The following is a 27,586-nucleotide window of genomic DNA, read 5'->3' as shown; positions in this document are numbered from 1 at the left end:
TATGATGGTGGAAATTATGAATTTCCATGCAATAGTAATAAGAATAATGGCAGCTAACATTGAGTGCTTACTGTGTGTCCCTGTTAGTGCTTTTTGTGTATTGTCTTTAACCCTCACAATCGCCTTGTAAGGAAGGTACTGTTATTTCGGTTTTCAGACAAGGAGACTGGGGACTGGGGAGGGTAAGAGGTTTGCCCAAGGTCACCCAGCTAGGATGTGGCAGGGGCAGTATGGATCCAGGGCCATGTTTGAACCCAGTGTCTGTCACATGGGGGCGTTTCTTACCCAGAGTCACAGAGTCCCAGGCCCGCTCCCAGAGATCTGACTAGGGGCCAGCTCTGGGGCCCAGGATTCAGCACGTCTGATCAACTCCAGGTGACGCTGCACTGCCGGTCTGAGGACCAGGCTCTGAACCGCTCGCTCCACTCTGCTGCCTTGCGTGTCTGCCTGCAGGTATTGATCACTCTCGGCCTTTGCCCCTTCATGGGGAGGCAGGTGGGGCGATGCAGAGCTCACCCCAGGCTAGCAGCCCAAGGGGCAGATTGTGGGCACAGCAGAGCCTGCTTGGCAGGGTGGCTGGCGAGGACTTAGAGGAGAACATGTCTAGCAAGGGCCCAATGCCAAGGTCATGAACTGGAGGCCCGTGGGCCAGGCACAGCTGGTCTACAGACCTGTTTCTACAGGCCAGCACAGCTCTAAAAACTAGACGATCCAATGACCAACATTGTAAAAATCAGAAGATGCAGCATTAGAATCTGTTACCCAGCTTCCCTTGCACAGTCGGAAGCTCTTCTTCTGCTGAACCTGCACTTCTGCAGGGACCAGGAGGGGTAGCCGTTTTTTGGTTGGCCCCAGTGCCTCCCAGTTTTTATTGTTGGCCCCCATTAGTGATGATATTAACACAGGCTTTGATACGGACCTTGGTTCAAGTCCCATCTCCGCGACTGTGTGTCTCTGATTCCTGGGGCAAAACTGAGCTTTTCTTACTCATCTGGAAAATGGGAAGAATGAGACCTACTCTGCAGTATCATTGTGACAATTATAGTGTAAAGCACTCAGCCTAGTGTCGAGCATGGAGTGGAAGTTCAGCATTCAGTGGCTTTTATGAAATCATTTTGCTGTATAGGGAGAAAAAAACCGTAAGTGTGAGGCCCTTGGCATTCAGGGATGATGGGATGACTTCTGATGGCAAAATGGGGCAGGTTTTTATAAAATGCTGTGCTTTTTACCCTCATCCGTGGGTCGTTTCTGAAATGCCCACGCAGCAACTCATCTGCCCTGCTCCCAGCCCACTGTTGAATTGTGCAGGCAATGAAAAAATGTTCAAGTGTTCTTTTCTGTTTGGTGTGGGAGGGCGGGGTAATCCGGGCCTTTCTCTGGCATTGCTTTTGAACTTTCTAGTGGTTACGTATAGTGGATGATTTATTTTCTGGGTAAAGGTTAAGCTGCTCCCCCTTAGCTTGTGTGACTCCACCCACCCAGAAGCTGAACTGGTTTGGGGTTTGGGTATATTCATGTGATTATTGTCTTGTTACCTGATTTTCTCTGCTTGTCTTTCCTCCACCATGAATTAACCTGTTTTTTTTTTTTCTCTCTCTAGATTATTTGCTCTCTAATAACTATGTAAATTCTATCATTGTCCATAAGTTTGACTTTTCCGATGAAGAAATTATGGCATATTACATATCATTCCTGAAAACACTTTCGTTGAAACTCAACAACCACACTGTCCATTTTTTTTACAATGAGGTAAGTGGCTGCTGGGGGAGGGGCTCATTCAGGTGCAAAGCCAGCTGGTCAGAGCGGCACCTGCTGTCCAGGTGGCCTGCTGGCTCTCTCCAAAGCAGTGATGTGCTCGTGTTTCCTGATTCTCATTGCAGCAGTGCTTGACCTTGGCAGGCATGCTGGAGTATTTTTTAAATTTAATGTTACCTCCCACTTTTGAGGTAAAATTCAACTAGGGCGAGCTGAAAGCATTATAGTTGGTGGGGAGAAGTGCTTGGGAGTTGACTTGGGGGTCGTGTTACCCTGTGGGGAACATAGGAACGCCAGCCAGACCTAGGTTTGCCACCTCCCTGCTGTGCGACCCTAGAAAAGTCCCAGTCCTCTGAGCCTCAGTTTCTTCCTCTGAGAAATGGGGATGATAACATATACCTTGTAGGTTTTTTTCAGGGATTGAATGAAATGAGATGATGCCCTCAAAGCACCTCGTATATACCTGGCTCCCTAAAATCATAGCTATTACTATTCTTAACAAGCTAACATCCCTGGTAATCCTTGGGAAAATTGCTAGAAATTTAAAGAAATAAACTGTTGTTCTCACAATTAAAAAAGTAGGTGGAGCAGGCCCTGGCTGATGTGCCTCAGTTGGTTGGAGCACTGTCCCGTAAACTGAAAGGTTGTGAAGGGTTCAGTTCCTGATCAGGGCACTTACAGGAGACAGCCGATATATGTGTCTCTCTCACATAGATGTGTTTCTCCCTCTCTCTATCCTTTCCTTCCCCTCTCTCTAAAGTCAAAAAGCATGTTCTCAGGTAAGGATTTTTTTTTTTTAAAGTAGCTTGAACAATAGGTCAGTTTGTCTCATACCAAATGGTACAGATCCACCTGTCCTGGGGCCAGTTCATCCTGTGACTCAACCATTCCAAGGACCCAGGCTTTTCCATCTTCCTGCTCTGCTGACCATATAGAAGGCATCTCTTCCTCAAGCTCAACCCTTTATGGTGTCAGAATGGCTGCAGCAGCTCCAAACGTCACATGTTCACATGCCGCTGCCAAAAAAGCCTGATGAGATCACTTCCCTTTCTGGTCTCTCTAACTTCCAAAAAACTTCTTTCCCAGAAGCCTTCCAGCGCACTTCCTCTCACGTCTCGCTAGTCAGAATTTGTCACATTTATTACACAGTGTTGTCTAGCATTTGGGAGTGCCCTGGCAGGGCATTTCTGGCTTGGCGTTTTGTGACGCTGCAGTCATCTGAAGGCTGGATTGGTATTGGAGGATCTGCTTCCAAGGTGGCTTGCTCATATGGCTGGCCAGTTGATTCTTGCTGCTGTCGGGAGGATTCGTTACATAGGTTTCTCCAGGGACTGTTTGAAGGCCCCCATGGCACGTTGGCTGGATTCCTCCAGAATGAATGGTTCAGGAGACCAAAGCAAGCTGTGATACCTTTTATGACCCAGCCTTAGTGAAGCCACATACCATCCCTTGTGCCGTATTCTTCAGTCCGCAAAGGGCCAGCCCTGATTCACTGCAGGAGAGGACGACACCAATGTGTGAATACAGGTTAGGATCACTGGGCCATCTTGGAGGCCAGCTGTCACATAGCCACATGCTGTTTGCCTGGCAGGTAGCTTCTGATCGGTGGTTACATAAAACCTGTGTTTGAAATCAGACCATACTCCCAAATATATCCTCTGAGTTTGGGCAGAATCCGTCTAGCTGTTCCCATAGGATGTGGAAACAGTGGCCTGAACCTTGATTTTCTTTGTCTAGATTAGTAGTGGGGAAGAGCTGGCCTTAGAGGGAAGAATTATTCGCTTCCAATCACAAAAACTGGCTCTTTGAAAAGACATTGTGTGGCCCAGTACCTGGTACACAGCAGGTACTCAATAAATGTGTTCAGCAACCAGATAGGTGATATTAGCATTTTCTGAGGGGTTCTCCCAGGTGGGAGAAAACCCACCTGCAGAGTTCAGATCAGAGAGAGGAGCGGACTCTCCCTCCTCCACTCACATGCAGCTGGGCTTCTGCGCACCCAGCTGGGAGGGCAAGACGCTGGGCTTCTGGGCCCAGAGTGATGCTTCTGGAAGAAGATCCTGCCGGTCACCAGAGGAGTGGTAGGAGCCTCATTTTGAGGTGGGCTTGGTTTCCTCTTTTATGTGGGTCAGTAGAGTAGCTACCGATTATTAAGTGAACGCTTCATTTCTAGTGCTCAAAGTCGTGTGTGTGCTTTTTTTTTTTAATTAGACAGTTGTCACCTCCCTGGAGGTGGCCTCTTCCCCACTCCCTCACTGCGTGTGAGCGCTCTGCAGTTGGCTCCGGAGCCACGGGGACACACTGGCCTGAAGAGGGCCGCCAGTACGCCACCTTTCTGTTCGAGACCCAGGTCGTGTGCTTTTTTAGGCTCCAGCAGTGGGGTTCTGTGGTTCTGAACTGTTTTGATCGGTCTGATGATCCCTTTTTAATGTCAGATTTCTAAGACCCTCCTCCATCATCATAATGTTTATATTTTCAGTATTTCCAAATAGAGGAATATACAGGATGGGGGAAAAAGTAGGCTCACAGTTGTACATGAAACAGTTTATTTTTGTAATATTATTTATTTATTTTTGTATTATTTTCCACATAAACAACCATAAACCTACTTTTGTCCCATCCTGCGTAATTGCCGAGGGAAATTCCAAATGTAGTAAAACTTGACACTTGACCTTTTTTCCTTTTCTTCTTTCTTTCCTTCCTTCCTTCCTTCCTTCCTTCCTTCCTTCCTTCCTTCCTTCCTTCCTTCCTTCCTTCCTTCCAGCAGCATCTAATAATAACTAGCATTACTACTGAATGCTTATTAGGTGTCAGGTTGCTGAGGTTAGCATTGTATTGGAAATAACCTCATTTAATCCTATCAGTTATCAAGCAGGAGTTATTTATCCCTATTTTCGAGATGAAGAAACAGAGGCTTAGAGATACCACGTCACACAGTGATGAAGTGGTAGGACAGGCCCCTGGTCTCCCCTCCCTGTCCCTGCCCACAGTCCCTGTGGGGAGAGAACTGCGGCCTTAGCGTCCGTGCTGGTAACTTCTTTTCTTTTTTGGCTTTCACTGAAGTCCGTGATAGGATTCAGAAAGCTGGGGTTGGGGCAGGTCTGTCTTACTGGTTTATAATTTCTTTTCGGTACTTCTTCTGTTTTAGCACACTAATGACTTTGCCCTGTACACAGAAGCCATCAAATTTTTTAATCACCCTGAGAGCATGGTTAGAATTGCTGTCAGAACCATCACATTGAATGTCTACAAAGGTGAGTTTTCCTTACGATTTCTACCTTTGGCAGCTAGTGCTCTCTCTCTGGAGTCTATAAATCCAACTTTCTGGTGATAACAGGGAGCTCACTTATTTTCAAGGCTTGTAGTCATTGAACGTGTAGCTGGCCCCTTACAGAAATTTTTGAACAACTCTTTTCCCTGCACACTCAGCTCTGCATGTTCAAGTCTCAGTGCTGGCGCAGAAGCAGTAGTGTCCTAAGAGAGGCATATGTGGGACTTGGAGCAGCTGTGTGGTCATCAGATAAAGTAGAGTTGTCTTTTAAATGTTAGATTTAAATTTTTGTGTTTTGGCTTATGAAATATACTTCCAGGGGGTATGTATCTTTAAATAACGTGTAAGAGCATTTCATATCATGAACAGCAGGGGGCAATATTGTACTCTCAGCCTGCTGCCAAAGCCACCTTTTTTTCCAAGATGTACTTAATGCCCAAATCATTGCCCCCAGGAGAAAGCCTTCCAGGGCTCCCTGCCCACACCAGCACAAAGGCTGGCTGCACAGAAGTTCCCTGACCTGGAATTGCCCTTCAGGGCGATGCTTTCTCTTCCTAAAGCTGGGGTTGTTTTCCCTGTAATCACCACACTGGAGCTGGGACTGTTTTCTCAGGCAACAGAGGGCTTTGACCTTCACAAAGTAGGATGTTATTACCTGAGGTGACCCCTAATTGGGTGGAGGTGGGAGCATCCCAGGGACTCGTGCAGCCTAACTCTGGGACTGTGTTAAACTGAGGGGCCTTTCTGAGAACTCAGCGGGACCTACCCAGAGGTCTCAATCTGAGGGACTATCAGCGAATCCAGCCCTCAGACAGGTTTTCATTGGTTTAGATATATATTTTTTTAAATATATAGTTTTCAGTATCTAAAATTTAGAAGATGTTGGGCAAAAATCTAGATTTCTGACTTGAAAGTGTAGATTTGGCCATTCCAGTGCTGCAGGGTGGTGGTGAGCTGGCGCTAAGAAGCAGTCGCCCGCTGTGGGGTGACGCTCCCAGTTCACAGGCTGGGCCTGCTGGCTTCACTCACTGAGTCACTGGCCAGCCCAGCGGACTTCTGAGTTCGAGGCCTGGTCCCAGCTGCAGTTCTGCAGCCTCCTGTTACCTGTTTTCTCTTGTTCTCTTCTAACCTGTGTCTTTCAGCTTAGACGCCTCCTGCCCCAACTTTCTCCCTCTGAGCAGCTGTCTCACCACCCCTGTTCCTAACCCTGTTAACCGTTGTCTGTTTTTTGCCTTTCCTTCAATGACGAATTCCGTGTTCCTTATCCCAGTGTCATGTAAGTTATTAACCTCTGGTTTTACACTTTCTTAACTTATCGTTACATGTAAATACAGGAAACTTGCTTAGAATGGCGTAGCTTTCCTTGTAATCTAGCTAAATACACTGCTGATACGTAGGCTTTCTAATGCACTATTAATATTTAGCCCAGTTAATTAATTTTATTAATAATAAACATAGCATACCTTGACAAATACAGTTTTATGAATAAGATAACCATTTTCAAGTACTTTCAGGATAGACAAGAGATTCAGATTGTAATAGCAAGCTTTTTCTTTATTTGTTGCTGCTGCTATTGTTGGTTTTAAATCTCTCCCAAGTTATTTTTGGTAGCTTGACTCTTTTTATTTCTTCTTTTGTGAATTTTCTCAGTGGATAACCAGGCCATGCTACACTATATCAGAGACAAAACTGCTGTCCCTTACTTCTCCAATTTGGTCTGGTTCATCGGGAGCCACGTGATCGAACTTGATAACTGTGTGCAGACTGATGAGGAGTAAGTGACCTTGTGGGCTGCTCGTGAGGTAGACAGAGTGGTTAGGGGAGAATTTCCTTTTTATTGGGGAAAAATAAACATTAGAACAAAACTTACTTGCCTACATGTCAGCAGAGTATGGACTTCTCTAAAAGCTCCCACCCATCAGTCTACTTTTTATAATAGTGGAAAACTGGAAACAACTCAGATACTTCCCACAGGGGTTAGGGTCCATACATTCAGTACACCTACAGATGGGGTGCTAGGCAGCTGGTGACAGGATAGGCCAAATGCGGTATTTGGATATGATAGAATAGTGTTCAGCAATAAAAAGGGGTGAAGCACTGACACATGCTATGCCACTGATGAACGTGGGAAGCATTATGTTCGGTGAAAGAAGCCAATCACAAAGGACCACATATTATATGATTGCACTTATATGAAATGTCCAGAATAGGCAAATCCATAGAGACAGAATGTAAATTAGTGGTTTTCTAGGACTGACGAGAGAAGTTTATCGGGGAAATGGAAAGTGACTGGCTATGAGTAAAGGACTTTTTTAGAGGAGGCAGGTAAAAAAGTTCCAAAATTATGATGATGGTTGGATAACTCTACAAATACACTAAAACCCATTAAATTTTGTAATTTAAATGGGTGAATTTTATGGGATGTGAATTATATCTCAGTGTATTAATTTTTTAAAGAAAGGTTAAGATGGCAGTTTGGGCCCTAGAGTGATGAATGGAAGTTCTGGAGGATTTCTCAAAGTCAGCACGGTTGGCCTTTTGAACTAGCTAATTCTGTGTTGTGGGGACAGGGCTGGCTTGTACATTGTAGGGTGTTCAGCAGCATCGTGGCCTTTACGCACTAGATGCCAGTAGCACCCCTTTTCCAGTAGTGACAACCAAACGTGTTTCCAGACATTGCCAAATGTCTCCTTTAAAATTGCTGTCAGTTGAGAACTGCTGTGCTGGAGCGACAGCTTTGCGCAGACCTGGTGAGAGGCACACTTAGAAGGGGTCAGGACGATAAAGGGACTCAGGGTGGAGGTCTCTGGGGGGTGGGATAGGGAGAGGGAATACTCAGTCTCATATCGAGAAAGAAGCAAGCTTAGGTGGATGGCAGATCTGATGGAGCGTTTGGGAACATATGGATATGAACAGGTGTAGATGTGAAACATAAGGAGTCATTTAACTTCCCAAAGAAGAAAGAGTTAACAAGGAAGGAAGTGAACCCCTAGCCCCCGTTAGTCTCTGCAGCGAACACTCCTGATGATATCAACCCCAACTGCCCAGACTGCTGGGGGAAGGAGTGGAGGGGACGCGGAAGGTTTAGTCATAACATAATGCATAGTGGCTCGGTCAGAAAATAGAGGTTCTCACACGTTACAGAAATATGGGAGGGACTGTCCACAGAAACTGAAAGAGTTAAACACGACCTCCTCTGGAGAGTGGGCGGGAGTGGGGGAGGCTGGGCCAGGAGCTGCTTTTTTTGTTATCAGCTTATCAGTACTACTTGATTTTTAAACCCACCTGCATATATTACTTTGATAAGATTTTCTTTTAAGTAAGGGTTTAAAAAGTAAAGTGCATTACATATCCTGCTAAAGAAAAATTTCCACAGTATTTAAAGTGGGGTAAAAGCTTGTGAAACACTGTGTATAAATATTCTGTGTCTCGGGTGAGCAGTGCGTTTGTATGCACTTATTATATTTTGTGGCTTTACAAAATGTATTTACTAAATATCATATTAAAGTATACTAAGAACTAATTATCCAAGAATATGTAAAAGAAGCAAAAGTGATCTTGCTTTTACTTATTTTTTAGAAGTAGAGATGATGAGATGGGTAGATGAGTTACACCTGCATTTTCAGTGTGACTGTGATCAATGTGATAGAAAATGGTAGATGCATTTTTGGTGTGATAATAGGGGGGAGCACTGTGGGACAACAGACTGTAGGGTCACAGGTCCCCAATATCAGTGCTGGGTCTACAGGAGACTTTGATTTTTTTTTTTTGCTTTTGTTTTCTTTTATAATATTCTGTCTTCTAAAATGGCTATCCATTACTGGAATGCTACAATCAAAATGTCTTGCCCTATCTAGATTGCTCTTTGCAGCAGATACCGTTTGGGGGGTGGGAAAAGTGTGCCCACCAGCTGTTTCAGGGGCTCTGCCATCCTTGGCGAGGTTGAGACTGACCCACCTGTGGGGCCCAACCAGCATGACTGTTGTCTCACTGCGAGGTAACAGAGACCTTCTGGGGCCTGGCGTGAGGTGTCCCGTCCTTGCGCTCTGCCCCACATATGGTCAGGGCCAGTGGGTCCCACACAGCTGCTGAGACATGCTTTTCTCTTCAGAACGCCTCTGGAGCATTTTAATTAGCATGGATTTATTGCTCCATTAATACTGCTTATCTTGGAAGCCATGGGATCTTGCCACATTGGCTTGTGGCTATTGTGACTTGCTAAGAGCTTAGCTTGTTTTTTCTTTGTTTACACATCTTGTTTTGTGGTTGTGGTGGTAGTGGAGGGTGAGTTAAACTGAGGCCCCCAGAGGATGTGAGGATCCCAGAAGTCCCCTAAAATCTATTGATTAGAGTAGACCTGCCCATTTTCCCTTTGTGCATCCCACTAGTAAGGGCCAGGACAAGTGTCTGCTGAAACAAATTCAGTATTTGTTGTTCGAGCAGATGCGCCCCAGTGATCAAGTCTCAGGCCATTGATTCTAGGCCCAAGCTTTGAGCTTCAAATTCCAGGCTGAGGTTGTCATTTTTATTGGCAGGCACCGGAATCGGGGGAAACTGAGTGACCTGGTGGCTGAGCACCTGGACCACCTGCACTATCTTAACGACATCCTGATCATCAACTGCGAGTTCCTCAATGATGTGCTCACAGACCACCTGCTCAACAGACTCTTCTTGCCCCTGTACGTGTACTCACTGGAGAACCAGGACAAGGTAGGTGTGGGGACCTGGTCCCTTAGCTCCTGCAGGCCGAAGGTCATCTTCAGAAGGGAGAACAGCCACCTTGAGTAGGGATCTTCACAAGGGTCCAAGGCTTTGTGCATGCAAGAGATTCCTTTCAAAGCACACCGGTTTTCTTTTCTTTTCCTCTTCCTGAGAGTAGTGGAGGGGGTGGACAGTGTGTGTGTGTGTGGGGGGGGGAGCATCAGACCGTAAAAACTGTAAAAGTGAATGAGAAAAGAAGACAGACATCAGAATGAAACAGGAAACCTCTACCCATTTAGGGTTTTGGCTTTTGTGCATCTTTCTCTTGAGGTGTTCTCATCCTACCAAGGATGAGAACACCTCAACTTTTTCTGGTAGTTCCAAGGCTAATTGATTTGGAGAAGACCCAGTAAGCCACAAACCTGGCACACTGAGTGGACAGGAAGAGATGGAGTGTACTTAAGGGAAGTTCTCTGGTCAGCGACTGTCCCCAGTCAGCAGGCCCACACCCCCTTGTGGGAAGAGTGCCTATTAGAAGTGCACGTCCTCAGGTGCTCTCCCCGCTCTCAGGGGTACGTCTGGGGGGCCCATAAGTTTCCACATTTAACTTGCCCCCCCTTCCCAAGGGATTCTGAGCTGCTGGTTCTGCACTTTGCCCATGAGAAATGCTGCTTCGGGAAGCGGAAGCCTTCTGTCCAGTCCCTCCCAGAGTTAAGGGGGCAGAGGCCTTGGTAAGAGGTGGGACAGAGCCAGACAGGTAGGTGAGGGGGCTTCGGCCTTGCAGATGTGTCTCACAGGGGCGTAGCTTTCTTTTTGGAGATAGAAGATGGAGATTATTACTAAAAATAAGTAAATGGAAGAAAGTTACAGCCCTAACTAAATCTAGTAGAGGCAGCTCTCGGAGGAAGACAGAAAGCAGGGAAGTGGCTTTTTTCAGACCTGGGTTCAAATTCTGTCTCTTCTCTTTCTTTACTCTGTCACCTTGGACAAGGCAGTCCGCCTCCCTGAGAAGAAGGAGGCTCCTCCCAGTGTCGGTGTGAGCTGGAGCTCGTCGAAGCTCAGTACAAGTGAGGGGCTTTTCCCAGGCGGCTGCAGGGCCCCAGTCTCTCCCTGCCCCGTTTTGAAAGCTCTTCCTGAGAACAGGCCTCTGGGGGACCTTTCCTGACAGGCTGCGCCTTGGACTTTCGATGCCCCAGCTGAGGGAAATTAACATTCTTGGTAATTTAAGGAGCCAGTTCTTCTTTTAGGTCTAGCCACTAATCCATGACTAATGGTGAAAGATTTCTCAGGTGGAAAAATCATGGTCTTGCAAATGGTATTGAATGGGATTAGACTGTGAATTTTTTTTGCAGAGTGGACTTTTGAATAACACCAGGCCAGAATAGCTCCAGGTACTGGAGGAAGTCAGGGGGGCAGGGTGCCTCTCCTTGAGACAGATGGCTTTTGGCTGCGTGTATTTTGTGCCGCTCACTTGTGTGACCCGGATTTCTCTCTCTTTCCCCTCCAACCTTCACTAGGGAGGAGAACGGCCAAAAATCAGCCTGCCGGTTTCGCTCTATCTTCTGTCACAGGTATGTGTGGTCACTTGCCCACGTCTCCACCACGTTCACACTTAGGGGGCCTTGGCACACAGCTGCACTCAGAAATTTCCCAGGCACATTGCCCTGTCTTCTCTCTCAGTGTCCGCATCTTGAAAATCTTGAAATAAAATAAAAGGAAAGGGGGTTCTGTTTTCTAGACACTGAGTAGAGGTGCCAGTGTCTTCTTTATGGTAGTGGATGAAAATTTAACAAGAAATGAAAAATAAATCTAACCTGGCACTGAGGTAGTTGAGTTTTACCATGGGGATGGAGGTTTCCAAAACAACCAAGGAGTGTTCTAAATGCCTAGGAAATGTGGACTGTCTGGGTCTTATTCACGGCATTTCGAAATAAGCCCCCAACTGTAGGACTCACTGTGTGTATACACACAGTGACCTTGGTTTTAAAAACTTCCTCTATTGAGGCTGTGTTTAAAGGCTTTTATCATGGTTCTAGTTCCCAGATTACCTTCTGGAAGGTGTCTTGTAGCAGCCTCAGTCCCCAGATTTGCATCTTGAGCCAATTTGTCTGCCTTCCCCTTCAGTGTGTTTCTTTCTCATAATTATGTAATATTTACAAGAAGGGAAAAACTCCATGGTGACCCAGTTACATAACTTTAAAAATATTTTTATTACAAGCAGTCCAGACTTTTAGGCCATCTCATTAGACTGTCAAATAGTCAAACGTTTGACCAGAGCTCTGTTCTCACTTCTGCAAATGGCACAGGTATTTGTTTGCTTTGCTGAGAGAATGTCCTTCTAACTTGGTCCCTGGGCCGATTTCAGTTTAAGGTGGGGCTGTCTCCCATTGGCCTGAGGAGAGATGCAGACCCGGCCTCCTCCCAGTGACTCAGCCGATCAGGATGCAGCGGCCTTGCTCACTGTTCACCCCTGGAGTCTTGTTCTAGGGGCTCTGTTTGCTTGGAGCTCTGCACTGGTTGCTGACTCCTTCTGAATGCCCCTCTGTGTGACGGAGCTCAGTGCAAACCCCAGCCTCTCCTGGCAGCTTTTTCCACCACCTCATTACAAATCCACCAGCATCTCCCACTTGGGATTCTGGGAGTCTGGTAGGACCCAAGCAGACCAGATGCTCAGCCACAGGAATCTCATGGAACACACCTTCAGGACCCTTCAGCTGTTGGAGCTTTGCACAGGCCGGGTCTCCTCTGAAGAGTAAGGGGTCAGACCACGTCTCTGCTATGAGAACCCTTTACCTTCTGTCTCTTATTGAAGCACCAGCAGCTCAGACACCTAATTACTTGTTTCAGTATTTCACAAAAAGTATAGCTTATAATTTGCTGTGCCTTAACTTGAGTAGCAGAGTCCTTCCTCCCCTGTGTTTTCATTTAGCTTTATTATAATGTTGCCTAAGTGTGTGAAAACCTTGAAACAGGTATAAATCCCATGTCCTAAGCCCTGTGTCGAAGCATCCTCACCAGCTATTTTACAAGCATAGCCACACAACCAAGAAAATTCCCATTAACAACATTGATTTAGTGTGATGGGATTCTGTCCTGAAGCTAAACTGCCACTGGTAACAAGAGTGTGGCACAGATAAGCTGGCCCAGCTTTTCAAATCTGGCCTGCAGACACTTCCATGTACTGTGTAGTGACTGGCTCTCCCCTTACTTTTCTCCATCCAGAGCCGAGGGAGGAGTGAGCCCTGTGTGCGTCCATGGGTGGGAGCTGGTCGGCCTTTGTCTGGTGGGCCAATAATAGGTGCTCACTGAATGTGGACTGAAAGATCACTAAATGATCATGAAGGTCACATTCACCCAGGTGCACAATAGGTATTTGTGGAATGAATGAACTCAGTGATTGGAGTTCTTTTGTGTGTGATTAAGTGTGGTAATAATTTGGCCATGTTGAAGGTGAGAAAACTTCTTTCATCATCATAATTGCTAACAGTTCAATGCCTGCCACAGCCCTGGACACTGGTGCATTCATGTGGTTATACTGTGTAGTCTTCAGGATAGAAAATGTCTTCCTGGTGTTTTAAAAACAGATGTTTTTTGTTTGTTTTTCTTTTTGTTTTTTAGGTAGGCACCAACCACATTTTGGCTATTTTGCCTGTACTTTTAATTTGAATTTTTTTTTTGAACAATGTATTCACCCTATTCAAACAATACAAAGTGACATGTAGGGAAAGTTTCCCTCTGACCCCTTACCTCCCGGGCACCCAGTCCTAGTCCCCAGAGGCAGCCAGTTTCTGTTTCTGCCTTTACTTTTTTTTAAAACAATATTTATTTTTAAAAACATTTTTGTTAAGTTAAAAAGTTCAGCCCTGGCTGGTATGGCTCAATAGATCAAGTGCCTGCCCGTGAATTAAAGGATTGCCAGTTCGATTCCCAATCCAGGGCACATGCCTGGGTGGTGGGCCAGGTCCCCAGTAGGGGGCACTCAAGAAGCAAGCGTACACTGATGTTTCTCTCCCTCTCTTCCCCTCTCTAAAAATTAAAAAATTTAAAAAATTAAAACAAGTAAAAACCAAGATTTCTTTCTACTTTCATTCAGCCCCCTGATTTTTATTCTCAGAGACTAGTTACGGGGATTTCTTCTGTCCTTCCAGAAATGTTCTCTACCAGGGGTTCTCAACTAGGGATGATTTTCTTTCTTTCTTCTTTTTAAAGATTTTATTTTTTAGAGAAAAGCAAAGGGAGAGAGGGAGAGAAACATCAATGTGTATGGTTGCCTCTTGCACCCTCTAGGCACCTTCTGGAGACCTGGCCTGCAACCCAGACATGTGCCCTGACTGGGAATCAAACCAGCAGCCCTTTGGTTCACAGGCCTGTGCTCAATCCACTGAGCTATACCAGCCAGGACTCAAATGGGGGTGATTTTCAAACCCTTCAGTAGGATATTTGGCAACACCTGGAGGCATTTTTTGTATCATAACTGGGTTGGGGGTGCTATTAGCATCTAGTGGGTAGAGACCAGAGATGCTGCCAAATATCCTACCATGCACAGGACAGCAAAGGACTATGGCCTGACAGTAGTGCCAAGGTTTAGAAACCCTGTTCCATGTATGTATAAGCAAATACAAATATGTGCACACACCCTTTTTATATATAAATAGTAGATAACCCCACACTGTGCTGTACCAGTTTTCCCTTTACATTTTAAAGCAAAGTAGCAGGTGTGTCTGAATCAGCTTTGTGAGGCAGTTTTGAATACGCTGATTCCTAAAGCCATTCCTCTGAATATTGGGCAACAGGGTGAGGTAGTGGGGCCATCCCACATGGCCCAGTGCCTTCTGATTTTGCATCCTGGCACAACTAGGTCTGCTTCTGGCTCGTGCGGCTTTTCTTCCCCACAGTTTCTACACCTACCCACACTGCCATGGAATTCTGATGTGCTGAAGCCCGCTGCAGGGGTCAGCACTCAGTCCAGTAATTTGGACCTCTGTGTAGCTGACTCTTTGCCAAGTCCTTGATTGGAACAAGACTAACCAGCCCTTTCTTTCCATATGACAAGACTTACCAGCCCTTTCTTTCCATATGTTGGGCTGGTACCTTCTAATCTTCATAATCAAATTTGACACTGAAATGCCTGTGGAGAGGAAGGAGTGTACTAGTTGGCTGCTCTTTTACCACATTGCTTCACTTCAGCTGGATTGGGCCTCACCCAGCCATGAGGGACAGTCTTGCTTTTAATGCATTTCCTTCCGCTAAAGACCAGCCAGCCAAATAGGCAACAGTCTGAATGAAAGGAGGGGGGACCCTAGAAGGAGAAACGTGTAACCGATTTCTCTTGAATGTGACCTGTTCTTCGGTTTTGTATCACAGGAGTTTCTGCTTATTATGGGGCTTGTGTAAGCCAGTGTTGCTACAGGTCAAGGAAGGAAGAAAGTGGAAAGAATGCACACTTTAATGCAAATCCATTTCTTCTTTCTCATCAGGTTTTCCTAATTATACATCATGCACCCCTGGTGAACTCGTTAGCTGAAGTCATTCTGAATGGCGACCTGTCTGAGATATACGCTAAGACTGAACACGATGTTCAGAGAAGTTGTGTAAGTAATTACCATTGGAACTGTTTCTAGACCTTGATAAGAAGCCATGGCTCATTTTGTTAACCTGTGTTTCTCTAAAACTGGAAACCAACATTCGTCTTATAGCAACAGGGATGTATACTGGGATTCAGGGAACCTAATTGGAGTCTTGAAAATGGTACCCAGGAAGATCTGGGGGTCTGTAATAAGAGTAGATTTACTGATTATATGTTCTTGAACATGGAGTTGTACTGCTCTGGGCCTCAGGTTGTATATCTGTGAGATACTATTATGGGGACAGAATGAGAAAATATCTTGTCTAAGGCACAAATAGCAATAGAGGCTGGACATGGACCATCTGTGAAGACATAGGCCCCACGAGAGGGCAATAGGGAGTGGTGAGGACTGAGGAAAATTGGAGAGTGTATGCATCCTTTGTGAGCAGCTGTTTGTTGTTCTACCCCAGCCTACAATCATTCTGCAGGAATATGGATGCAGTATTGCTAGGTTTGTCATGTTTCCAGAGAAGCTGGAAATCTGCATTTTGATGCAAAATGTTCTAAGTTTTTAACCACTCAACAGTGTCCTAAACAGACCATGTTTGTGGTTTGTGAATGTTTGTGTATTTTGTGCTCTGCTAAAGAAAAACACTGGATGACCAGTACAATGACTTCTCCTGATGCTTCCCCAGCTTGGCTTTTGTGTATCTTGCCTGCCTTCACCCCTCTCCTCTTGCTTATATGTACCGAGCTCCAGGCTACCTTAGTGCTGGTCCAGCTTGCTTTTTTCCAGTGTGCTCATGTTTCTGCCTTGGTACCTGTGCCCTTACCAAACCCCAATTCTGGAAGGCCCTTGCTGCTGGTCCCCTCTTATCAAAGATCTTACCAGCTTTAAGCAGCTTATGGTAGGCATCTTGTTTGTCATTGTATCTGCCGCTGCATGCACCTGGCAAACATGTCTGAGATGAGCCTGGTATGTAGGTACACGGGTAAAGGGCTGGCCTTGCCCCCAGGCAGTCAGCTCTGTTGCCATATCTGAAGGAGTGGGTGGAAGGTGATCCTGCAGCATGAAAGGCCAGGACTGTATGGTGCAACATTACAAGAGTCCCCTGCCCTTCTGGTTTGTCTGGTGTTCGATGGCTTAGCCAGGCCATTTTGTTCTTTCATGGAGCATTTTAGCCTCTGAAAAGGTTCCCAGAAACTTTCTGTCCTTGTTGTTGGTGGTGGCATTAGTTCAGCTGAATTGAATGGGGCCTTTTCATGGCCCCTGTCTGGCCCATCCTCTCTTAGATTCATTCAATACACGTTTTTTAAGCCCTTTCTTTGGATCGGGCATCATGCTAGTTCTGGGGATATACACAAATCTAAACAGTTTCTGTCTCAGTCCAGAGGAGCTTTCCAGTTCAGTAGGTGAGACAAATGTTGTTCAACTATATGAATGAATATACTATCTCGAGTCTTAGAAGGGCTCTAAAGAGGTGTAGTGTTTGGTGAGAGGATTTAACCTAGGGATGCTAGGAGTGACGAGTGTTGAGCAGGAAACACTCCCCTAGTGGTCCATGCCATGACATCACATGGTCTAGAAAACGTGGAGCTGATTTGGTATTTATGGGGCTGGAGATATTTTTTTGCAGCTTTTTAAAATTCACTTGCAGAATGAATGCAAGCAATGGCATGCTGAATCAGCAGAATCGGCCTCCCAATCAGAGCTGCTAAGGACCCCACCAGCCTGTAGGTTACCCTGGGCAAGTTGTTTGCCCCCCTGTAGAAAACAGGGAGAGCAACCCCTACTCCTCAGAGCCCTTGGTGAGGATGGGAAGCAAATACGTTTAAAGTGCCATCAAGTGCCTCACAGGTTGTATAGCCCGGTCCTCAGAGGTATTTGGTTTGGTTTGGTCTTCACAATGGGTAAAATAAAATTTTATGAATTGACAGCTTTAAAATTTAAGAAGTTTCACATGAAAATTGATTTCAGGATTGTCTTGGACAGTCAGAAGATCTGATCCCATGGTGCTCATATTTCTGCAAGGAAGCTTCTCAGAGGCTGCTGCCTTATCACATGAGGCGTGTGTTTGCCATTGAATTTGCCCAACCCCTACCCAGCCTGCTGCTGATTCATACTACATGTACATTAACAAGTTAGAATGTATTGGGTCCCTTTGGACTTTCTTTTGTCTCATGCTTTCCAGCCCCCAAAATAGCTCTAAGGCTTCACAGAATGTCTTCCTATATGACACTCATTGCTGAGGTTAGACTTCGTTTTCCAAGATGAACCCAGACATCACTGGGGTGCTGGGGTTTGCAGTTTTGTTTAATTTGCAAGTGATTGGCCTGCCTTTGTAAGAAATAATAATACCCTTTCCCTAGTTTTTCCCCATTGGTAACGTCTTGCAAAACTGGGTTAACATCTTGCAAAACTCTAGTACAGTACCACAAGCAGGATATTGGCATTGATACACGGGGTTTACAATTTGAGTAAAAGCAAATTGCAGAAAGTTACTGGTTACTTCTCAGTTTAGGACACCCACTTCAGTAAAACCCTCTCATCAGAGGGAGCATTTAGATCTGTTCTTTTCCCTGATGGCCTCCACATGGGATGAAGGTCGTTCCTCCAACGTGATAGACACACAGCTGCTCGTTGTGGTAGGCTCCTGAACTGAAAATGAGATCTTTTTGGAGTGTGGAAGGAATTGCCAGCCAAGTGAAAGTGCCACCTTTCTACTTCCGGTTTTTGCCTTTCCCTGGGTGTGAAATCAGAGTTTATTGTCTTCTGGTGACTGCAGTTGAAATTTGGGAAGAGCGGAGGGGAATCTCATTTATGACTTGTTTGACAATAGTCCTGGTAAGATTTACCTTCCTTCCCTCTGAGCAAGAACAGTCTCCTATTGTTTCCTGCCTAACTCGGATGTGGTTTGGTCATACTTGTTTTAAGTTTCTTGGTCTTTTTTAACCTACTTTCTCCTTCCCGTAATTTGTAGATAAGTTACTGGTATTGCTTCATTTTTACCAGCAGACCTTTCACAAAACCAAACCAAAATTGAAGAGAGAGAAGCAGAGGGAAGAGCAGAGCTATTTGAAAAGTCTATAATTTAGGGTTAAATTTAAAATACATCAGCATGGTTAGATAAATGTCTAATTGAAATTCGTCTGTGCATTAAAATAATATGGTTCCTGCTAAGGGATAATTTCTTGCTATAATTCTAATGCGGAGCAGATAGTGTATTTCTTGTCAGGGAAATAGAGTAAGAGAACACGAATTCTGAAACTGCCGCCATCTCATTATTTTTGCAAAATGAACATATAGATTAGATTATGGGATATGGCTCATGACCTGTAGGTACTTTTTTTTTTTTTTAAATAGGGACTTTTTTCATCCTGGGTTTCCGTGGATAGCTTCCTTAGTTTTTTCATTCATTCATTCATTCACTCCTCATCAGAGATGTGGTGGTGCACAGAAAAGACATGACCCCTGCCTTACCGGGCTTCCTACCCCGCACGGGAAGTCTCGGAGATGCTTACATCGTTTGCCAGAGATGCTTAGGGGGCACTCACTGCAGGAATGAATGACTCAATGGATGAACTGGTGATGGGGTCATGAGGGCCCTTTTGAGGTTCTTAATGACTCTCAGAAATAGCCTCAGGGCCTCACCCTCACATGCCACCTTCTCTTTGTTCACAGGCAGGCTTTTGGGGAAGGAATGCAAGAGTGGGTTGCTGTTGGTGCTGTTCCACATTCCACCTTAAGAGGCAGTCTAGTGGAGTGCACTCTGGAGCCAGACTGCCTGGGCTCCTCAAATCCTGCTTCCTCATCTTATTAGGTGTGCCCCTGGGTGAGTTAGTTCACCTTGTTCAGCCTCAGTTTCCTCCCCTCTCCAATTAGAGTAACAAGCATACAGAGCTCCAGTGGTGCAGTCGGTTAGCACACAGTATTTACAGAGTAACACACATGGATTTTTGGAGAGGGTTAAATGCAGCGTAAAGTATATGAATAGGAGACGTTATCATTATCATGATCTTAGTTTCTGAAGTTGCAGTACAGCCCTGTGTCCCCTACTTGGGGCATTTTTCTTGGTATGATTAACACAGAGGCACACTCACTACACCCTTAAGGAGGTGCCTTATGACAAGGCACAAAGGCATGGAGGACCAAGTGTTAGCAACAGCGATGGGATAATGACAGCACTAATAGTAAACGTGGCCGTTTAGTAGCAGTGGTCTGAGCCCTCTGTGTGCGTTCTGGGCCCTGGGATTCTGTCAGCTCCAAATACAGTTTCTGGAAAGTGCAAATGCTTAACCAGTTGATGTGCCTTGGCTGGCTAATAATTCAGAATGGGGTGGCAGAATAGGCTTATTTGTCCCAAAATGAGGGCACCAGCTGTCTCTCTGTTGGCATCATTTCAGCCATTTGCGATGGTCTCCAGGTGATTCAGTGGGGATCCTAAAGACTGAGTGTATACCTAGGATGTTAGCTACCAGTTCCTTATGTGACGCCTGTCCTTCCTGGGAACTGGGCTCTCTGCTAGCAGGACACTCTGCCAGGACATTGCTGGTGGAGCCAGCAGCTGTGAAAGCAGCAGCCTAGCTTCTCTGGCCTATGTGTTTGCAGAAGCAGCACCATGGGCTTGGGGCCCCCTGGTTGCTGCTTTAGGGCTCTTTTTAAATCAGGCTTGAGTCAGACAGCAGCAGTGCCTCCCACATATTGAATGCAGCAGGTAGACTAGACCCCCAGACTGGAGTGTCCCCACATCTTTCAGTGACTGACCTTACTTGTGACCTCTGGTTAATCAATGCTGGTTCTGAAGGACACACTTTTTCCTGAGAGTGGTAATAGGACTTGAGGAGAGGGTTGATTGCGAACACAGAAGACGAAAAAATAGACTTCTATAAGTCAAGGGCCTTAATTGGCACAGTTACAAACATTGCCATAAAAAAATTAGAACTCATGTGTATTCTCTCTTTTTTCGAAGCCGCTGTGGTTGATCCCATAATCCCTCAATGGAATTACAGCTCCCAGGCACCATTGTTGCCTGCAGAGGTATTGAGTGTGGAAGCTCTGATTCTCACATAAGAGTATTTGACAGAATCAAAGAGAGTACGGTATGCAAAGAGGGTGCAGTATGTTTCATGCATCAAGTAGGGCATCGCTGTAGATGAGAGACCCCTTAGAAACAGTCACCTCTGCCTTTCTCCTGTGTAGAAGGTGGGGCTGGACACCTGACAGAAGTCCTATAGTGTAGAGGCAAATGAAGGACAACCTTTATTTAGCCAGAGCTACAGGTGACTGGACCTGGGGGTCCAGCGGTGCTGGTCCTGGTTCAGTGAGCCATAGAAGGGCCAGGGGTTCTCGAAATGGTCACATCCAGGAGGAGCCAACAGGAGAACAGAGTGGGCAGAGTGGGGGTGGGGTGGGGGTGGAGTAGGTTCTGTGACTCAGACCCCAGCTGTTTTTTCTGTGTCTGCCTGGCAGCATGACACAGGGTGGGCTAGGGCGGCCAGAAGGCTGGAGGCCGAGAGCTCTAGGGTATGAGGTAGTGCCGTGTCCCCTGCGGAATGAGTCTGCAATGAGACTCGTCTACATTGAGCCATTGGTGACTTCTTCCAGGTTTCTGCTAAAATCAGGAAAATCAAGGGTAGGGACCAAAAAATGAGGCAGCCGTTACTTCTGGTGTGTCTTCCCTGGGCCTTTGTTAGTTATCAGCAGCTACCTGGCCCTTTTGGGTGTTTGAGTTTTTTTATCAGACTTTGAGTTCCTTGAAGCTGCATCAGTGTTATTCCTTATTAATTAATTTATTTAACAATTTACTGAGGATGTACCATGCTCTGCTCTAGGCACAGGAGCTACACCAGGGAACAAAACAAAGACCTCTGACCTCAGGAGCTTCCACTCTAATGGAAAGAGTGAGAGGAACAATATAACGGTACTAATAAATGTCCCAGCGTGTTAGAATGTACAGAGTGAAGTACATTCACTAGAAAAGCAGCCATAGTGAAGCAAAGAAGGGAGGGGGCAGTGCTAGGAGGCTCAGAGGGGGTACCATTCTCCATAGGGTGCCAGGCTAAGCCTCACTGGGAACGTGACACCTGAGCATCTGAGATTCGAAAGAAGTGAGGGAGCAAGTCATGTAGATAGCTGGGGGAAGAGCATTTTGGCCAGAAAGAAGAGCCAGTGCAAAGGCCAGTGCCTGGTGTGTTGGAGCAACAGAAAGGAGCACTGTGTTGAGGCAGACTGATTAGTAGGGAAGGGAATGAGGTTCCAAGGTATGTGGCACCTTGATCACCATTGGAGGAGTTGGAAGTTTTCACTGGCAGAAATGGGGACATCTTAACACTTGTGTCCCCAGTGTTTAGCATGGTTCTTGTGGTAAAAATTGATTGTCTTGAAGTAACAAATCTCATTGAGGGAACCAAGCACCATATTTCTAATGAGCCAAGGAAATCCAGTCTTGGTAGTGCCAAAGTCCTCCAGTCAGGAAACTTGGTTTTGCTTGGGGTGCTTCACCTGACAGGAGGCTGAGTGGCTGCACATGGGGGGGAAAGGGACACTTTGTTTACTTTTCTCTTCTGGGTGCTCCAGCAGCAACAATGGGCTGGGAAGGGAGTGGTATGCTGAGTCATTCTTTGCCTGACCTAGGACAATAGACATGGTAGGTGGGTATAACATCTCAGGATATGGTGAGTGGGGTTTCCCCAGTAAGTTCTGAGACCCTGGCTGACCTGAGAGTGACTGCCCACTGACCACTCACATTGATGTTCCTAACCTTACTTCAGGGGACCTTCCTTATAACCTCCAGCCAGGCACAGGGACAGATTCTTGGGGGTTTTTTTGTTTTTGTTTTTTTTATAAGATTTTATTTATTTATCTTTAGAGGGGAAGGGAAGGAGAGAAGGAGAGAAATATCAATGTATGGTTGCCTCTCATGAGTCCCCTGCTGGGAACTGGCCTGCAACCCAGGCATGTGCCCTGACTGGGAATCGAACAGGGACAGATTCTTAAAGGATCATGAGCAAAGGGAAGGAAAAAAAGTAATTCTCCCAAACAGTATTGTTTTGGGTGACACTTGAACTCCGGATGGGTCATTCCCTAGTAAGATCAGGGCTCATTTGTTGAGCACTTAATGCATTCCAGGCTAGCTGGCGCGCTCCTTTTTTCTGCTCCCTCCCACAAGGATTTCTGCAGCAACCACACTTTCCCTGCCTCCAGGAATACAGGAAGAACAAGATAGATGAAGTCCCTGTGCTGACATTCTGGTCAGGGGAAACAGCAAACAAGCATGTCAGTGCAGCCTTAAGAATGAATTTGGAAAGAAGTAGAAGACAGGTTTGGTTGGAGCCTGAATAGCCACCGCAATCTTGAGGAAGAAGAACAGCATTGAAGGAGTCATGCTACCTGACATCAAACTGTACTATAAGGACATGGTAGTCAGAACAGCATGGTGCTGGCATAAAAACAGACATGTGGATCAATGGAGCAGAATAGAGAGCCCAGAAGTAAGCCTAGGCCTTTATGGTCAGTTAAATTTTGACAGAGGAGGTAAGGACATACAATGGGGTAAAGATAGTTTATTTAATAAATGGTATTGGGAGACTTCCGGGCAAGATGGAGGCGTAGGTGGAAACACTGCCTCCTCGCACAACCAAGTTTAAAGACAACAAAGTTTTAGTAACAAAACGCAACTAAAACACAGAAAATTGAACTGTACGGAAGTCCGACAACAATGAACGATTCAGCCAGACCAATAAGAGGGGCGGAGTCAGCAGCTGTCTGAGCAGGGGTCGCACAGGAAAAGGTGGCCAGACTGACTCAGGAGTGCAGGTGGCAGTCGGCAGATCCCAGGCGTGGGGTGGCAACGGGCAGACCTAGTGAGGGTGCAAGGCGGCTGGCTGACTGCGGTCACACATTCACATGCAGATAAACTAGGTGAAAAAACGAACAGTGAGGCAGACAGCACAACCCAGGGCCCTAGCAACAGGAATTAAAGCCTAAAAGCGCCAATTGGAAAAACTTTCGGGGTTGAGGTGCTGGGAGAAGCTCCCAGGCTCACAGAGAGTTTGTTGGAGAGACCCACAGGGTCCTGGAGGGTGCACAGGCCCACACACCCAGGAGCCAGTGCCAGGGGAGCCCGGTTTACTTGTGGGAAGCAGCAGAGGGGACCGAAATCTGAGAGAGAGCAGAACAAATGACATTGCTCCTCTCTGACCCTGCGCCCACATATAGCGTCACAACCCAGCAACTGGGTCGCCCTGCCCTGGTGAACACCTGAGGCTCCTCACACCTAACAAGCACAAATGGACCAAAACATTATGGCTCAAGAAGAAGAACATTTCAAAGCCCCAGAGCCAATACTTCTAAGTGACCAAGAGATAGCCATTTAGTCACAAATTAGAGGAACAAGTGAAGTCTAAACTAATTGAAATGAAGGGAAGTGCACAGGAAACCAATGGTGATGGAAAGGAAACTGGGACTCAAATCAAGGGAGTGCACCAGAAGGAAGAAAAAAATGACCAAACAGAAAAGAATGAAGAAACAAGAATTAAAAAAAATGAGGAGAGGCTAAGGAACCTCCAGGACATCTTTAAATGTTCCAACATCCGAATTATAGGGGTACCAGAAGGGGAAGAGGAAGGGCAACCAGTGGAAAACTTATTTGAATAAATAATAAAGGAGAACTTCCCCAATCTGGCAAAGGCAATAGACTTCCAGGAAATCCAGGAAGCTCAGAGAGTCCCAAAGAAGTTGGACCCAAGAAGGAACACACCAAGGCACATCATCATTACATTAACCAAATTAAAATGAAGGAGAGAATCCTAGAAGCATCAAGAGATAAGGGAAACAGTCACCTACAAAGGAGTTCCCATCAGACTGTCAGCAGATTTCTCAAAAGAGACCTAACAGTCAAGAAGGGGCTGAAAAGAAATATTCCAAGTTATGAAATCCAAAAGCTACAACCAAGACTGCTCTATACAGCATACAGCAAAGCTTTCATTTAGAATGGAAGGGCAGATAAAGTGCTTCTCAGATAAGATCAAATTCAAGGAGTTCATCATCACCAAGCCCTTATTATATGAAATGTTAAAGGGACTTATCTAAGAAAAAGAAGATAAAAAATATGAACAGTGAAAGGACAGCAAACTCACAGTTATTAACAACTACACCTAAAACAAAAGCAAACTAAGAGGACAGCTAGATCAGGAGCAGAACCATAGGAATGGAGATCACGTGGAGGGTTAGCAACAAGGGAGTGGGAGAAGGAGAAGGGAGAGAAGTTACAGAGAATGAGTAGCATAGACGGTAGGTAGAAAATAGATAGGGGGGAGGGTAAGAATAGTAGGGGAAATATAGAATCTAAAGAACTTGTGACACATGGTCATAAACTAAAGGGGGGAATGGTGGGAGAGGGGTGTGCAGGGTGGAGGGGAATGAAGGGGGAAAGGGGACAACTGTAATGGCATAAGCAATAAAATATGTTAAAAGATAAATAAATAAATAAATAAATAAATAAATAGTATTGGGAAAATTGGACAGATAATGTGCAAAAAAATGAAATTGGACCACCTTCTTACACCATACACAAGAATGGACTCAAAATGCATTAAAGACTTAAATATAACACTTGAAACCATATAAGTCCTAGAAGAAAACATAGGCAGTAAAATCGTGGACATTTCTCCTAGCAATACTTTTTCTGATATGTCTCCTTGAGCAAGGGAAACGAAAGGAAAAATGAACAAATGGGACTACATCAAACTAAAAAGGTTTTGCACATCAAGGGAAACCATCAAAATGAAAAGAGAACCCACTGAATTAAAGAACATATTTGCCAACAATACATCTCATAGGGGATTAATATTCAGAATTTATGGGGGAACTTATATGGCTTAATACTAAGGAAACAAACAATCCAACTGGGAAATGGGCAGGGGACCTGAACAGACACTTCTCTGGAGAGGACATGTAGATGGCCAATAGACATATGAAAAGGTGCTCAACATTGTTAATCATCAGAGAAATGGAAATTGAAACCATGATGAGATATATCACCTCATACCTGTCAGAATGGCTGTCATCAATAAATCAACAAACAAGTGCTGGCAGGGATACAGAGCAAAGGAAACCCTGGTGTACGTACTGTTGGGAATGCAGATTGGTGTAGCCACTGCATGGAGTTTCCTCAGGAAATTGGAAATGGAACTGCCTTGTGACCCACCGATTCATCTTCTGGGAATATATCTGACGTGGCCTAAAACACTGATTCGAAAGAATATATGTACCCCTATGTTCATAGCAATGTTGTTTATAATAGCCAAGGTTTGGAAGCATCCCAGGTGCCCATCAGTAGATGAGTGGATAAAAAAGCTGTGGTACATTTATACAGTGGAACACAACATGGCCATAGAGGGGAAGGAAGTCTTGCCTTTTGTGACAGCATGGATGGACCTAGAGAGTATTATGCTAAGTGAAGTAGGCCAGTTGGAGACAGACAAATGCCATATGATTTCACTTATATGTGGACTCTGATGAACAAAATAAGCAAAACGAAAACAGACTCCATGGATACAGAAAACAGACTGAGAGCTATTAGAGGAGAGGGAGATTGGGGGCTGGGTGAAAAAGGGGAAGCAAAAAAAGAAAAAAAACTTAAAAACTCATAGACACAGGCAACAGTTTATGAGAGGATAGGGTGGAGGGGAGAGGTAGAAGAAGGTAAATGGAATAAATGGTGTTGGAATGAGGCTTGACTTTGGGTGTTCAACACCCAATATGATATACAGATGTTGTATTATAGAATTGTACACCTAAAACCTATACGAGGTCTGTCTGGAAAAAGTCCAACCTTTGTTAATATAACAAGAACCATTTGCACGACATCAGTGTAACCTGGTAGCCAAGGAGAGTGGACTGGAATGCGTATGTGTGAACAATGACAGCTTCACTGTTCTAGTCAGTGGGGGCAGTAGACACTGTGGAGTGAGCATGTGTACTGCGTGGCCACCGCATTCAAAATGACCAAGCACGGAGAGCAATAAAACTGCGTCAAATTTTCTGTTAAGCTTGAACATTCCTCCACAGAAACTCTTCAGCTGATTGAGAAGTTGCTAGGGGCAACTGGTGATTGGCAGCTTCATCACAACAATGCGCCACTCATGCAACACCTCTTGTGCAGATTTTTTTGGCAAAATGTTAAATCACCCACGTGGCTCAGCCTCCCTACAGCTGAGATTTGGAACCCTGTGATTTTTGGCTTTTCCCAAAACTAAGGTCACCTTTAAAAGGGAAGCTATTTCAGACTGTCGATGAGTTTCAGGAAAATACAATGGGGCAGCTGATGGTGATTGGGAGAACTGTATGAGGTCCCAAGGTGCCTACTTTGAAGGGTACTGAGGTGTCATTGTTCTGTGTAAAATGTTTCTTGTATCTTCTTCAATAAATGTCTCTATTTTTCATAATACATGGCTGGATACCTTCTGGACAAACCTCGTATAATTTTGTTAACCAATGTCACCTCAATAAACTCAATAAAAATTTTAAAAAGAGAAAGAAAACAGGTTTGAGAGATTATAGGGAGGAAATCCGCCCTGAGGTAATGACATTGGAGTTGAAGACTGAAGGATGAGTTACTCACTCACCCTCCTGAGAGCTGAGGGGTGGGTTGGGGGCGAGAACTGTGATGGTCAAGACATGGAAAATGGTGAGTGAGAGTCCTCAGCGGGAGTGGGCTTGCTGTCTCGGGTCAGAGGAGAGGCCACCATGCAAGAAATGTACCTGGTCAGTGGGAGAGCGGGATGTTTTTAATTTTATAGAAAAGGAACATGCTAGTTCTTCTCAACTGACGTCTCATTTAAGTCTCATAGTAACCCACAGAAGGAGGTAGTGTTATCTCACATTCCACATAAGGAAGCTGACACTCCCAGAGGTTAAGTGACTATTCTGTTGTCACCCAATTGCAAAAGATTGCAGGCATCCAGCCCCAAATCTTCATGCTGTTTCTGTGCTGTATCCTATGTCACTATGTGCAATGATAGTCACTTCCAGTGTAGCATAACATGTAGGGTTCTGGACCAGATATTTGGGGTACCTTAGGGTCACCAGTATTTCAGTCTATTATCTCTTTATAGAGAACGAAATATAGTCAAATACTCTTCCTAAAGAAGTATCAAATAAGTGCTTGTGTATGTCATTGTTTAATGAGTGTATATTTTATTTTGCTTGAGCATCAAACATGCCTCTCCAGTCATAAATATCTTGCAATTAATTCATCCCAAAAGCACTCACTGGCTCTTAGTTGATTGCT

General features: G+C 45.3%; 1 protein-coding gene across 4 annotated transcripts in view; it reads left to right on the top strand.

Moving 5' to 3' along the window:
• The window catches only part of CLEC16A (C-type lectin domain containing 16A), a 219,307-nt gene that overhangs the window by 19,903 nt on the left and 171,818 nt on the right, over positions 1–27,586 (top strand). For all 4 annotated transcript variants that reach the window (XM_037151193.2, XM_053672127.1, XM_037151192.2 and 1 more), the window contains exons 4-9: positions 1,601–1,749; positions 4,904–5,009; positions 6,677–6,800; positions 9,562–9,736; positions 11,245–11,298; positions 15,205–15,318. In XM_037151193.2, coding sequence (XP_037007088.2) covers positions 1,601–1,749; positions 4,904–5,009; positions 6,677–6,800; positions 9,562–9,736; positions 11,245–11,298; positions 15,205–15,318 — 722 coding nt within the window. The remainder of the gene's footprint in view (positions 1–1,600; positions 1,750–4,903; positions 5,010–6,676; positions 6,801–9,561; positions 9,737–11,244; positions 11,299–15,204; positions 15,319–27,586) is intronic.

Source organism: Artibeus jamaicensis, unplaced genomic scaffold, assembly GCF_021234435.1.
Source record: "Artibeus jamaicensis isolate MK-2021 breed Jamaican fruit bat unplaced genomic scaffold, CSHL_Jam_final contig_729, whole genome shotgun sequence".
In the NCBI taxonomy this organism is placed as follows: Eukaryota; Metazoa; Chordata; class Mammalia; order Chiroptera; family Phyllostomidae; genus Artibeus; species Artibeus jamaicensis.
This window is presented reverse-complemented; position numbering and strand designations above follow the sequence as displayed.